At 41.1% G+C, this 13,057-nt stretch overlaps 1 protein-coding gene across 1 annotated transcript in view; it reads right to left on the reverse strand.

The window, feature by feature from the left end:
• The window catches only part of ABL1 (ABL proto-oncogene 1, non-receptor tyrosine kinase), a 247,412-nt gene extending 241,542 nt beyond the window's left edge, over positions 1 to 5,870 (reverse strand). The window contains exon 1 of the mRNA XM_037796930.1: positions 5,711 to 5,870. Coding sequence (XP_037652858.1) covers positions 5,711 to 5,846 — 136 coding nt within the window. The 5' untranslated portion in view covers positions 5,847 to 5,870. The remainder of the gene's footprint in view (positions 1 to 5,710) is intronic.
• Positions 5,871 to 13,057: the final 7,187 nt, after the last annotated feature.

Raw genomic sequence — 13,057 nt, forward strand, 5'->3', positions numbered from 1 at the left:
TATGGCCGTGTTCCCCCAGGCTCTGGGGTCTGGTTCTGAATCCCCTCACCCACTCTTAACTGCTTTAAATACCATCTATAACTTGATGATTCCCCATTTCCCTCTCCAATCTGGACTGCTTTCCCTGAATATAAACTCACAGATCCAACTGCTTATTAGACATCTCCAACTGGATGCCTCAAATGTAGCATACCCAAAAAGGAGCTCTTGAACTTCTCCCCTCACCCCCCAAATTCCATAAAAGGCAACTCCATTCTTCCAGGTATTCAATCCAAAAACCTTGGAGTTACCCTTGACCTCTTTTTCTCTCACATCCCACATCCAATCCAGAAGCAATTGGTCAGCTCTGCCTTCAAATAGAACAGACTCTGACCCCTTCACTAACTGCCACCACCCTGATCCAACCCACATGCTGTCATCTATGTTACTGCAATAGACCCCTGACTAGACTCCCTGCCTTCTCCCTTACTTTCCTTCAGAACACAGCAGCCAGAAAGATTTCATTAAAACATAAATCAGCTCTTGTTACTCCTCTCTCACAACTCTCCAGATAACTTCCCAAACCACACAAGTCTTTGAAATGGCCAACAAGGCCATACTATTCTCCAGCCATTCTGTTCCCCACCCCATGACCCCATTTTATCTCCTATAACTCTCCCTTTGCTCTCTCAGTTCCAGCTACACTAGCCTCTAGACTATTCCTTGAACATGCTAAGCAAGCTCTGCTTCAGGCCAATGCAACCTGATTCCCTCTGCCTGAAATACTGTTACCCCTTATTTCCATCTGGTTTGCTCTCTCAGTTCCTTCTTGTCTTTATTGAAATGCTATCTTTTCATTGGGGCTTTCTCTTAGCCATTCTAACTAAAATTAAAACCTCCAGCATTTCCTATCCCCTTCTCTATGTTATTTTCCTCCTTAGCACTTATCACCATCTAACACATTCTGTATTTTACTTATTTAGCTTATTTATGGTCTACTCCACCTAGTAAGTTCTAGGAGGGCAGGGATTTCTTTTTTGTTCACTAATGTATTAACAGTGACTAAAACAATACCTGGCACATAGTGTTTACTCAATAAATATTTGTTGAAGAAAGAAGGAAACACTAAGGAAAAAGAGGTTTATTAGCTAACGCTTTCGATCCTGTTTTATCAACTCTCCTAAAAGTGAATTTTTTTAGTCAAGTCACTGAAATTTGAAAGGCCCATATGATACATGAAATAAACATCATGGTTTCCATTTTTTTCTGTACATATGACTAGCACTTTTGACCATTAATGATCCTGGCAAAAAATTGCCATCTGGTCCATTCCTTTCACACTAACCATCACTACCACCACCACCATCGACGACAACAATAACAATAACAACAAACAATATTATGCTTGGCTTCCAGATTCATGTCTGATGCAACACTGCATATTTCTAACTGCAAGTTTCTGAATCCAACCTACATGGGTATTAACCAACACCAGAAAGACCAATGATAATTTGTAACACAAAATAAGACTGCATTTCCCTAGAAAAAAGAATACCCAAAGTCCAAAGAAATTGATTTATCATCAATAAAACATGATTTAAGTAAATTCTTTCATAAAAAGGTGTCACAAAGAAGTGACTATTTGGTTGCTTTCGTTTTGTATTAAGAAAATAACCCAAGTTTTATGTAAAATGAAATTTGAAACATCACAAATATAAATTAAAATTTTCTCCTTTCCCACCTAAATCCCAATTGCCTGGAGATAACAATTATTTAGGTTTGAATCCTTCCATACTTTCTCTACACATATACAAATAACTATGTATTTTTGTTTTACAAAAATGGGGTCATAGCACATATACTCCTCTCCAAACTGCTGTTTTCCATTTACCAATAGCATGGACTTATAAGTGTTAGTACTTTATAGTAATCCTGCAATAAATATTCTTGTGTGCCCTCTTAATAGACTTTTTATAGCAACTGTTGTCAAATTTTTTAATCTCAGGACCTCTTTACACTCTTTAAAAACACTGAGAAACCCAAAGAGCTTTTGTTAATGTAGGTTAATCTCTAACAACATTTACCATATTAGAAATTAAAACTGAAATTTAAAATATATTTTATTCAGATTTTTTTTTTTTTAAATAAACTTTTCAGATAACTGTAGATATTCTTCTTTGAAATTACACTAAAACTTGATAGGCAATCCTCCATTTCTGGGCATTAAGTTGTTTCCAAATTTTGACTGTCATCAGTAACATTACTACAAACATCTTTAATCACTCAATTTTTTTCCCTTTAAATTTTTCCCCACAACTGGAAAAATCAGATTAAAGGGTATATGTAACTTTATAGTTCTTATTGCGCATTGACTATGGAATCTCCCAAAGGGCTAAATCCCTTTCTGGTGCTATCTGCGATAGTATCAGTACATCAGAAACAACAATGATAGCGAGATGATGAAACCATTTATTGTGAACCCAGCATCGTGCTGTGGGCCTTCCATACCTTGTCTCACCTAATCCTCACAGTGAGTCTGTAAAATGATGTTGCTGTCTCATTTGTTCAGATAAGGAAACTGACACAGTGAGGTGACTTAATCTGTGCTCTCACAGCTAAGAGTCAAGTCATGTTTGTCATGCTTTAAGGTCAAAGCCTTTTTCCCTATATTTTCATCAATACAGATTCTCTTCATTTTCTTATTTATATTTTGAAACTTAAAAAGTTCCATGAGACCATAAAGTTGTTTTATTTTGCATTTCTTAACTAATAAGTAGGCCATGTGATAAGACACTTGTTAAACTACTTTTTTCATCTCCTCTGACCATGTGGTAGATTAAATCATGCACCCCAATGAAAGACATGTTTAATCTTAATCTGTGTTCCCGTGGATGTGAACCCATTGTAAATAGGACCTTTTGAAGATGTTACTAGTTAAGGCATGGCCTAAATGAATCAGAATGGGTCTTAATCTGTATTACTGGAGGCCTTATGAAGAGAGGAAATTTAGGTGCAGCCATTAAACACCAGAAACTGAAAGAAACCAGAAGACACAGAAGAGAGAACTCAGAGAAAGCCACAGAAGAAGACCATGTAACAGACACAGAGCTGCTAGTCAAGGATTGCTGCTAGCCAGCACCAGAACATGACAGACTTCGGGGAGAAGGCATGGCCTATTGAGACCTTGATGTTGGACTTCTAGCTGCTAAACTGTGAACCAATAAATTCTTGTTAAGTAAAAAAGAAAAAAAAAAATCTTGATAAACGGTAGTTTCTTAAAGGTTGGTTACGATGTAGAATTTGTAGAATTTGAAACCATACCAACAAACTTTTGTATTCTGATACTTTGAATGGATCTTTTATCTGCACATTATATAATATGCACGGACAATTTAGAAAATATTGGTTCACTAAGTCATGCAGCCCTTCCAAACAATACATTTCATGATAAGTCAAAATACCATATTTGTAAATAGTAACATCCATCTCTATACCACAGTGGTGGGTAAAAGTTTTACAAAATTCTAGTTTTCACTTGAAAGCTCAAATTTGATCAGTGGCAACAAATACTATCAGTTGTTTTCCTTGAAGGGACAGAGTCCTTCATACATTTTCCAGAAAATGTCTGCGAAATACTCAACTGTGAATAATCATACTTTATCTGTCAGTCATGCTTTCAGGTAGTCCATGAAAAAAGCAGGTAGTTCAGCTTGCAATTCAAACGATCACCCATGGGCTTTTCCTAATGATAACCATTGGATTTCAGTACACAATGAAGTGCTTTATGCATACTTCTCATTTTGTCCCACGGAATGTTAAAAAGACATATACTCAAGGGTCAAGATTTAATAAAAATAATTTTTGCTGCTTCATTAAGGACATTCTTAAGCAAAACTGACCTTTTTTTTTAAACTGTGGGTGCAGGGCATGAAAAATACAATGGATATTTTAGTACAGTTAAGTGCCACCACCTTGATTCATTCCAAGGCACCTGCATTACTTTTGCACCATTAGTACAGATCAACACAGTGAAGGAGACAAATAATATCTTAGTATTGTATCAATATGCAAATAGATTTAACCTCTTGACCCCCTTCCCTGAAGTGGTACCAGAGACATCAAGGGATATATGCTGTTCTATTCTAGGATGGCTTCCAAAAGTGAGATGACTGGGTCAATGGTATGCACATTTTAAATTCTGATAAATTCTGCCAGAGCTCTCCAAAAAGTTTGTATCAATTTTCACTGAGATTGCATGATCATGACTAGTTAAAATGTAAATAGCTCACTTTTTTTTTTAATAAAATATTTATTTAAAAAATATTTCAGTCATGTAGTTACATGTTGATACAATAAAATCTCCCATATGCAGTTTTGCCTCCATTCCCATCCCACCTTCAAAACTCTTCAGAAAAAAATACTCAAAACCTGCTCCTCCAGTATTATCTCCTTCAATGGGCACCAAATGTCAAGTTTGTGAATTTTGTGTTCTAAAAGGAAAATAGCTCACTTTTTAAATCGTGAATTTGGGAAGTACCATCAAGTAACACATTACCATATTTGCTTGTCTATAACCAATGCTAAAATACAACTAATGTTTAAAGGCAAAGTAAAATCCAGGTACCTAGATTTATTTAGATGAAGTGAAAATTTTTCTGTAAGAAAGAAAATATTCTGTAACTGTCAATTACAAGCTCATTGAACAGAGGCCTTAATTTACTTGTGTGGACCATTTGTGATGGAATTTCAAAGTATGTGCCATTTCTACATTTGCTTATAGGGTGGGTGGGCTCAATTGATATTTTAATACAAAGTACACAGTCTGAAAAAGGTCAGGCTGCAACAGTACAAACAAGACCAGAATTAGTAGTTCATAGCTGGCCTCTGTTACAGACATCAGTCTAAGGTGAACCTTAGCTTTAACTTCACATGGAATTATTAGAAGAAAATAATATAATATGTACTATCAGCACTCAAATGCCAACTATGTTCATACAAATGTCAAAGACAACTTTTTTTGCCCAGAATGTCATTTAAAGAGAGAAAGAGAGGAGGATGAAAGCTCATTTAATGCAGAAAGCTTATTCAGTATAAGGTAAAATAACTGAAAGTTGTGTATCTTCAATTCACAAGGAATGCTGCTTCCCCATTCGATTTTCCCACATAGCTCCAAAGTAAGTATTTAAGTCCTACTTATGACTGAAAATGTCAAAGATATCAGTATCAACTAGAATCTGTGGTTCTTAACCTGCTGGGGACCACACTTTGAGAATATGATAAAAACTTTCTGCAAATAAATGTACATACACACACACACACAAACTCAGAATTGTATGTGTAGTATTAAAGGATCCACGCACCAAAGAAGAGCCCATGTCTTCGATTATAGCAGACTTATAGAACTATGGATCCTAAGAAACCACAAAAGTCCAACTCCCTCAGGAAACTGAGGCCCTGGAACAGATCCCCAAGGACAACAGTAAGTTAAAAGGCAAGTCCGGCAAAAAATAAGCAACTCAAAGAGAATTTGAACAAAGCCGTAATAGAGTCATGAAGTAACTTTTTTTTACACAAAGAAAGTTCAAACATAAACTAAGAGATAACTAAAGTAAAAGAACCTTTAAGCAGAATTGGAAGGAACTGGAACAGCACTATTGTTCAGAAGTTCCTTGATGGACTAAGCTGAATGCATAAGGAAAACATGACTTCAGAAATCTTGAAAAGCACTCACCATGTTCCACAAAAACATTGCAGTGTGGACCCCCATGCCTTGATGAGTCCTTCTTCCCTCCTCCTTTGATAAAGGGCAGGGCCGGCAAACTTGGCCTTCTTTGGTCCCCAAGAACTTTTCCAGGCTGCTGCCCCATAAATTTAAGATAGGACCCCTTTCCAGAAAAGGGTTCAAGATCTTCCAGAATGGTCAGTGAGCTTAAAAGAAAAATGGTGTGTACATATATGGGGTTTCACATTCACTGCATCTCCACAAAGTCAGTAATTGAGGTCAATCACAAAAAAGACATCTTCCAAAATCGAGTGAAGTTTGGGTTTTAGGTTGATTCATGTAAACAGGAGTTCCGATTATTTTTGCAATCAATTTGAAGAAATGTAACTGTAATGTTACCCAAAAGTTTCTTGAATTTGTCTTTTACTGGCTGAATAGCAATTTCTTTAGGAGGAAAATCCTAAACAGAAATATTCACAGGGGATGCTGTAAAGGGTCAACAATATTAAAGTTCCACATATAAAGGAAATGTTGAATGTCTTTGGATGCTCTTCCAGAACTTTTCCTGTGGAAATCACCCACCCCCTATCATGGTTTCTTCATCTTCCAACAAATTTCCTGCTGAACTGGCTGCCGCTCCGGCTCCCCTACCCTGCTCTCCGGAAAAAGACACGGGTCATCCAGATTTCAGCGAGAGCTTGCCCTCGACTCTGCTGACAAGGAATGCATTGCCAGCAATTTTTAAGTCCGCTTTTTAAAGGGCCTGTGAAACCAATCCAGACTTTTCCTTTGCATTAAAGTTTTTGGCTGGGCTGAGACTAAGAGGGCCGTAGGTGACATTGGAAGAAGTCAGGGCATTAGAGGTTCGCGAGAGCAACTGGGGGGAAGGGAAAGCCACTTGACAGCAGGGAGGGGATGTGAATGCGGGGTTCCGCGGCCAAACTTGGGGCCGAGAGTAGGTGTAAAAGGCGGCTCGGGGATAAGAGGCTGCCAGGGCGGGGCACGGGCGGCTTACTCCGGGGCGAAGCTCCTCCACGCTTCAGGAAACGGGGTGTCCCAGGTCTGAGGAGCAGAGACCACCCCCAGTCACCCAGAAGCTGGAGCAAGGCCGTAAAGAACGAAGACCCTCGCGGCCCCGAAGAGGGTAGCAGGCGGAGGGGAGAGGAGGCCCGGCCACCTCAGCTGCCCCGAGCCCGAGGGGCTCTGCTCCACACAACCCCTCCCCCGGCCCGGACGTTGTCACTGTCGCCGCAGCGGAGAGGCAGTCTCATCCCCTGAACTCCGCTGCGGGACCCAGCTTTCCCCCACGCCAAGAAGAGCCGTCAACAACGGAGGAGTTCCTCAGCAGCAGGACCCGGGAACCGGCTCCAGCTCCAGCGCTACTCAGAGACAGACACTGACTCCCGCGGCAGCCATGATGGATTACGAGACGCTCCACAACGAGGCCAAGCCCCGCCCCTGGCTCCGCCCCCGGCGGCGGCCGGACCGCTCCTGGCGGAAACCAGAATGCCCCCGACTCCGATTTGGAGGGATGCCGCTGCGCTTTCGGACTCCGGTCTCACTGCCTGCGAGGTCCAAGTCCTGCATGACCTTTAAAAAGAGGTTTTTCTGAGCGCAAGGTGAGTGGTAAGGAAGCACCCGCCTCATCTGTATGGCCATTGGTCCCCGAAAATACGGGTCAGGCCTCTGTCCTCCGTCTTATTGGACGATGAGGGCAGTAAGGCTAGAGCTCTCAGCCAATCGCTTTGGGCGCAGCCTGCAGGGCATGCCGGAAGTTGTGGTTCCGCGGAGCCAGCTCCTGTCTGACGGCACCAGAGCTTGCTTGTTCTCTGCTGCCGATTCCTGAGCTTCGGTCCCGCCCTCCTGGGAGCCTGTGGACTCTTGCCGGCCTCGTGTAGGGCTGGCCGACGTCTCCCCTTCGCAAGTAGTGAGATCGGTTAAGAGCCAAAGCAAGAGGAAAACTGCGGATCGGATTTTCCCAGGACCGGAGTTGGATTACTTCCCTGAGCGTCCTTAGAGGAGAAAATTTGGCTCGCGCCGGAAAACCAGGCTATTTGGTGCTTACCCTCGCCACTCCTCAAATCTCCCAAGAAATATAAATATTAGAACTAGTGAAAAAAGACACAGCTGAAAAGTATCCGACGATTGCTAACGAATTCAGTTGTTTCCTGGGAGTATCAGTAGCTTCACAACAGCATTTGTTAAGCACCTCTCTTGAAAGCTATGCCAGGCGCATAGATGTTTGAGCTAGAATGAACCTTTAAGATTAAACGACCTCATTTCACAGGCGAACATGTATTCACATAAAAGCAGCCTCCAAATTAGCTGAGAAAAGACCCCGGTTGTTGGTTTAACAGGACAGCAGGCCTAGTCACTGACCCTGATACACCAAACTCACACCTGTCATTACCCATCTATTAAAAAGCACCCGGTTCCCCTATTCTTTGCTTTCTACCTCTCCCGAGTGGTGCACCTGACCGTGATGGAGCCATTTCTAAGGATATCCACTTATCTGCTAATCACTCTTCATAAACTCAGTCATCTAACACTTAGTCTAGCCCAGTGAAACATGTAGTAGTATTCCCCATTTATACAGAAGGGAAAACAGATGCAGAGATGTGACTTACTTAAGGTCACTCAGCTGATATGGAACAAAGCCAGGATTTGAGCTCAGAACAATCCTGCTCCAAAGTCCATGTTTTTTCCAGTGTATGATCATTCAGTATCAAAAAATTGTTGACCTAATGTTAGATAATTGAATTTTCAGAAGTTGCTAATATCAGGATAAAACAGCAGCCCCTAAGTGTTGCACTGTATATTCATCTGCTATATGTGGGTCACAAATTTACCCAACATGAGTTATGTATTTGTAAATAGTTCTACTGAATTGGGAAATGGTGCTATGATTTTATAGATATTAGCTTAAAGAGGATGTAAGGAGTTACCTGAAGATACTGAATGTCAAGCATATGAAAATGTGTGCCCAGATGTATAACTGTTAATTTATAAATTCAGATATTAATTGGTTTAGCTTTGCTCAGTCTTATGAAATAAACCATGTGGCTGACAAACTTAGTGGTCCTGATTTGTAGTCCAACCTGTGGGGTCATTCTTCAAACCTCAATGCCCTTGTTCCCCTTTGATTCCCCCACTGTCTTGTCCTAATTACCATCCTAGTTTTTCTTTTTGAAGATTTCACTTTTGTTATATTCATATTTTAGTCATTTCCTTCCCACTCCACTCTAGTTTAGCTCAAAATTAGGCATTTAAATCAGAACTCTTTCTAATACATGTACCGTGAACTAACAATTCATTCACCATTCAACAAGCATTTATGGAGCACATGATTTGCCAAGCACTGTTGCAGGTGCTGGGATACAGCAGTGGAAAAAATAACGACTTCTCTTTATTTTCATGGAGGATATGTGGCAGGAAGAATAGGCAATAAGCAAAGTAAGCAACAATCCAAACCATCAGTCTCAATGGAAACTAAATTTCTGGTCTGTAACCTTTCACAATCAGTCCAAATCTTCCTTAAAGAAGTGCTTTGATACCTCTCTAGAGCTTAAATCTATTCCTGACTCAAGTTGCTAATGGGCTTGGGTCAAGTCACTTGGGTCAATTCCCTGATTCTCTCTTTACCTATAAATGAGGGTCATATCTGCTTTCTTTACAAGATTATCAGGAGAATCAAATTAGACCATTCGGTTTTCCACAGTAAAAGGCTGAGACTATGCTTCATGACTGTCAGTGTATAGGTCAACTATACTTGATCTAAAAGCTAATGCCTAATTTCCATTTCCCATTGTTTTCTACTTTTAAGTGAGCACTACCCGAGACTAATTTTTCTAAAGCTGCAGTGTATTTTCTTACTTCCTTTATAACACTGTAGAATGATACCTTTGAGGACCCAAACCTAGAATCCAGAGTCCAACAAATGCCTGACAGAAGTAAATGTTACCAAATGTTGAATAAATCAAGCTCGTATATCCTTTTCATTAAGTGATTCAGTTCAGTCTTATTTTGTTCTCACTTTTATAAAGCAAAGTAACCCACCAAGTTGTTAAAGGAATTCAGTTCCAGTGTAAAAAGTTTAGCTTATTCCATATTTTACACCTACTGGAAGTACACTTAGCAAGGGCGCCCTCTGGTGGATCACGAAAGTAGCTAGTAGGCAAAAAGGTGCTCTCAAACCTTTACATTACCTCCACTACCAATATCAGGATAAAATAGCAGCCCCTAAGTGTTGTACTGTATACTGGAGGTAGTAACCATTCAGCAGATAGTGGATGGACACAGTCACCTTGAGGGAGAACAAGGGCTAAGAATAAACTTTCAATGGGTTTACTGTATGGTCCTAGTCAAAACCAAACCCAGGACTCAATCTCACTCTTCCCTATTCCCTCCTCTCAAAAAGCTTAAGATCTGGATAATTTCTCCAAAATACGATAAATAAGAAAAATCTAAGCTAGATTATTCAGTTGTCTTCAAATTCCTCAAAACTGGTAATACAACCTGGGACAGAAAAAAAAGAGATTAAAAAGCTGTCTATTGAATAATAAGTAATAAAAAAGAGCCAGTCTGTATTTCAAAACCATCAGATATGGTATTCAGTTATTACCACTGAAACTGTCTTAGATTCAAATTTTATTAGGCGATCCAAGTAGTAGTTAGGGCTTCTGTCAGAGGAATTTAAATCACTAAGCCTTCCTTCTAATGTACTCAGCTCCCAATTACACAGAAGACAAGAGAAACCAATGGTATTCACATCACATTTATAAATATATATATATATAAAAAAAATAGTTCACCACATACACGAAATAAAACAGCACTTTCATACGATGCCTTTGAAAAATGTTCCCCAACAACCTAAACTAGGGCACCACTTTTAGTTACCGGTAAAACAATAACACAGAGACACTAAAACTATTTTATCTAAATTTTAACACTAAATTGAGTTAATGCATTGCAACTTAAATTATAAGAGGAAAACAGCTGGGGAGGCGGGGCAAGATGGCAGACTGGTGAGCTGTATGTTTTAGTTACTCCTCCAGGAAAGTAGGTAAAAAGCCAGGAACTGCGTGGACTGGACACCACAGAGCAATCTGTCTTTGGGCATACTTCATACAACACTCATGAAAACGTGGAACTGCTGAGATCAGCGAAATCTGTAAGTTTTTGCGGCCAGGGGACCCGCGCCCCTCCCTGCCAGGCTCAGTCCCGGGGGAGGAGGGGCTGTCAGCTCCAGGAAGGAGAAGGGAGAATTGCAGTGGCTGCTCTCAACGGAAACTCATTCTACTGATTCAAACTCCAACCATAGATAGACTGAGGCCAGACACCAGAGACTCTGAGAGCAGCCAGCCCAGCAGAGAGGAGACGGGCATAGAAGGAAAACAACACGAGAAGCTCCAAAGTAAAAGCAGAGGATTTTTGGAGTTCTGGTGAACACAGAAAGGGGAAGGGCGGAGATCAGGCCTTGAGGCGCATATGCAAATCCCGAAGCAAGGCTGATCTCTCTGCCCAGGGCACCTTTCCTTAATGGCCCTGGTTGCTTTGTCTATTAGCATTTCAATAACCCATTAGATCTCTGAGGAGGGCCGTTTTTTTTTTTGTTTTTTTTTTTTTTTTAAATCCTTTTTGCTTTTTCTAAAACAATTACTCTAAGAAGCTCAATACAGAAAGCTTCAAAGAATTGAAATTTGGGCACGTCAAGTCAAGAGCAGAAATAAGAGAGCTCTGAGACAAAAGGCAATAATCCAGTGGCTGAGAAAATTCACTAAACAACACAACTTCCCAAGAAAAGGGGGGTGTCCGCTCACAGCCACCATCCTGGTGGACAGGAAACACTCCTGCCCATCGCCAGCCCCATAGCCCAGAGCTGCCCCAGACAACCCAGTGTGACGGAAGTGCTTCAAATAACAGGCACACACCACAAAACTGGGCGTGGACATTAGCCTTCCCTGCAACCTCAGCTGAATGTCCCAGAGCTGGGAAGGGGGAGCAGTGTGAATTAACAGAGCCCCATTCAGCCATCATTTGAGCAGACTGGGAGCCTCCCAACACAGCCCAGCAGCCCAGAACTGCCCTGGGGGGACGGCACTCACCTGTGACATAGCACAGTCATCCCTCAACAGAGGACCCGGGGTGCACAGCCTGGAAGAGGGGCCCACTTGCAAGTCTCAGGAGCCATACGCCAATACCAAAGACTTGTGGGTCAGTGGCAGAGACAAACTGTGGCAGGACTGAACTGAAGGATTAGACTATTGCAGTAGCTTTAAAACTCTAGGATCATCAGGGAGATTTGATTGTTAGGGCCACCCCCCCTCCCCGACTGCCCAGAAACACGCCCCACATACAGGGCAGGCAACACCAACTACACACGCAAGCTTGGGACACCAATTGGGCCCCACAAGACTCACTCCCCCACTCACCAAAAAGGCTAAGCAGGGGAGATCTGGCTTGTGGAGAACAGGTGGCTCGTGGACGCCACCTGCTGGTTAGTTAGAGAAAGTGTACTCCACGAAGCTGTAGATCTGATAAATTAGAGATAAGGACTTCAACTGGTCTACAAACCCTAAAAGAACCCTATCAAGGACAGCAAATGCCACGAGGCCAAAAACAACAGAAAATTATAAAGCATATGAAAAAACCAGACGATATGGATAACCCAAGCCCAAGCACCCAAATCAAAAGACCAGAAGAGACACACCTAGAGCAGCTACTCAAAGAACTAAAGATGAACAATGAGACCCTAGTACGGGATATGAAGGAAATCAAGAAGACCCTAGAAGAGCATAAAGAAGACATTGCAAGACTAAATAAAAAATGGATGATCTTATGGAAATTAAAGAAACTGTTGACCAAATTAAAAAGATTCTGGACACTCATAGTACAAGACTAGAGGAAGTTGAACAACGAATCAGTGACCTGGAAGATGACAGAATGGAAAATGAAAGCATAAAAGAAAGAATGGGGAAAAAAATTGAAAAACTCGAAATGGACCTCAGGGATATGATAGATAATATGAAGCGTCCGAATATAAGACTCATTGGTGTCCCAGAAGGGGAAGAAAAGGGTAAAGGTCTAGGAAGAGTATTCAAAGAAATTGTTGGGGAAAACTTCCCAAATCTTCTAAACAACATAAATACACAAATCATAAATGCTCAGCGAACTCCAAATAGAATAAATCCAAAAAAACCCACTCCGAGACATATACTGATCACACTGTCAAACATAGAAGAGAAGGAGCAAGTTCTGAAAGCAGCAAGAGAAAAGCAATTCACCACATACAAAGGAAACAGCATAAGACTAAGTAGTGACTACTCAGCAGCCACCATGGAGGCGAGAAGGCAA

Source organism: Choloepus didactylus, chromosome 10 (assembly GCF_015220235.1).
Source record: "Choloepus didactylus isolate mChoDid1 chromosome 10, mChoDid1.pri, whole genome shotgun sequence".
Classification (NCBI taxonomy): domain Eukaryota; kingdom Metazoa; phylum Chordata; class Mammalia; order Pilosa; family Megalonychidae; genus Choloepus; species Choloepus didactylus.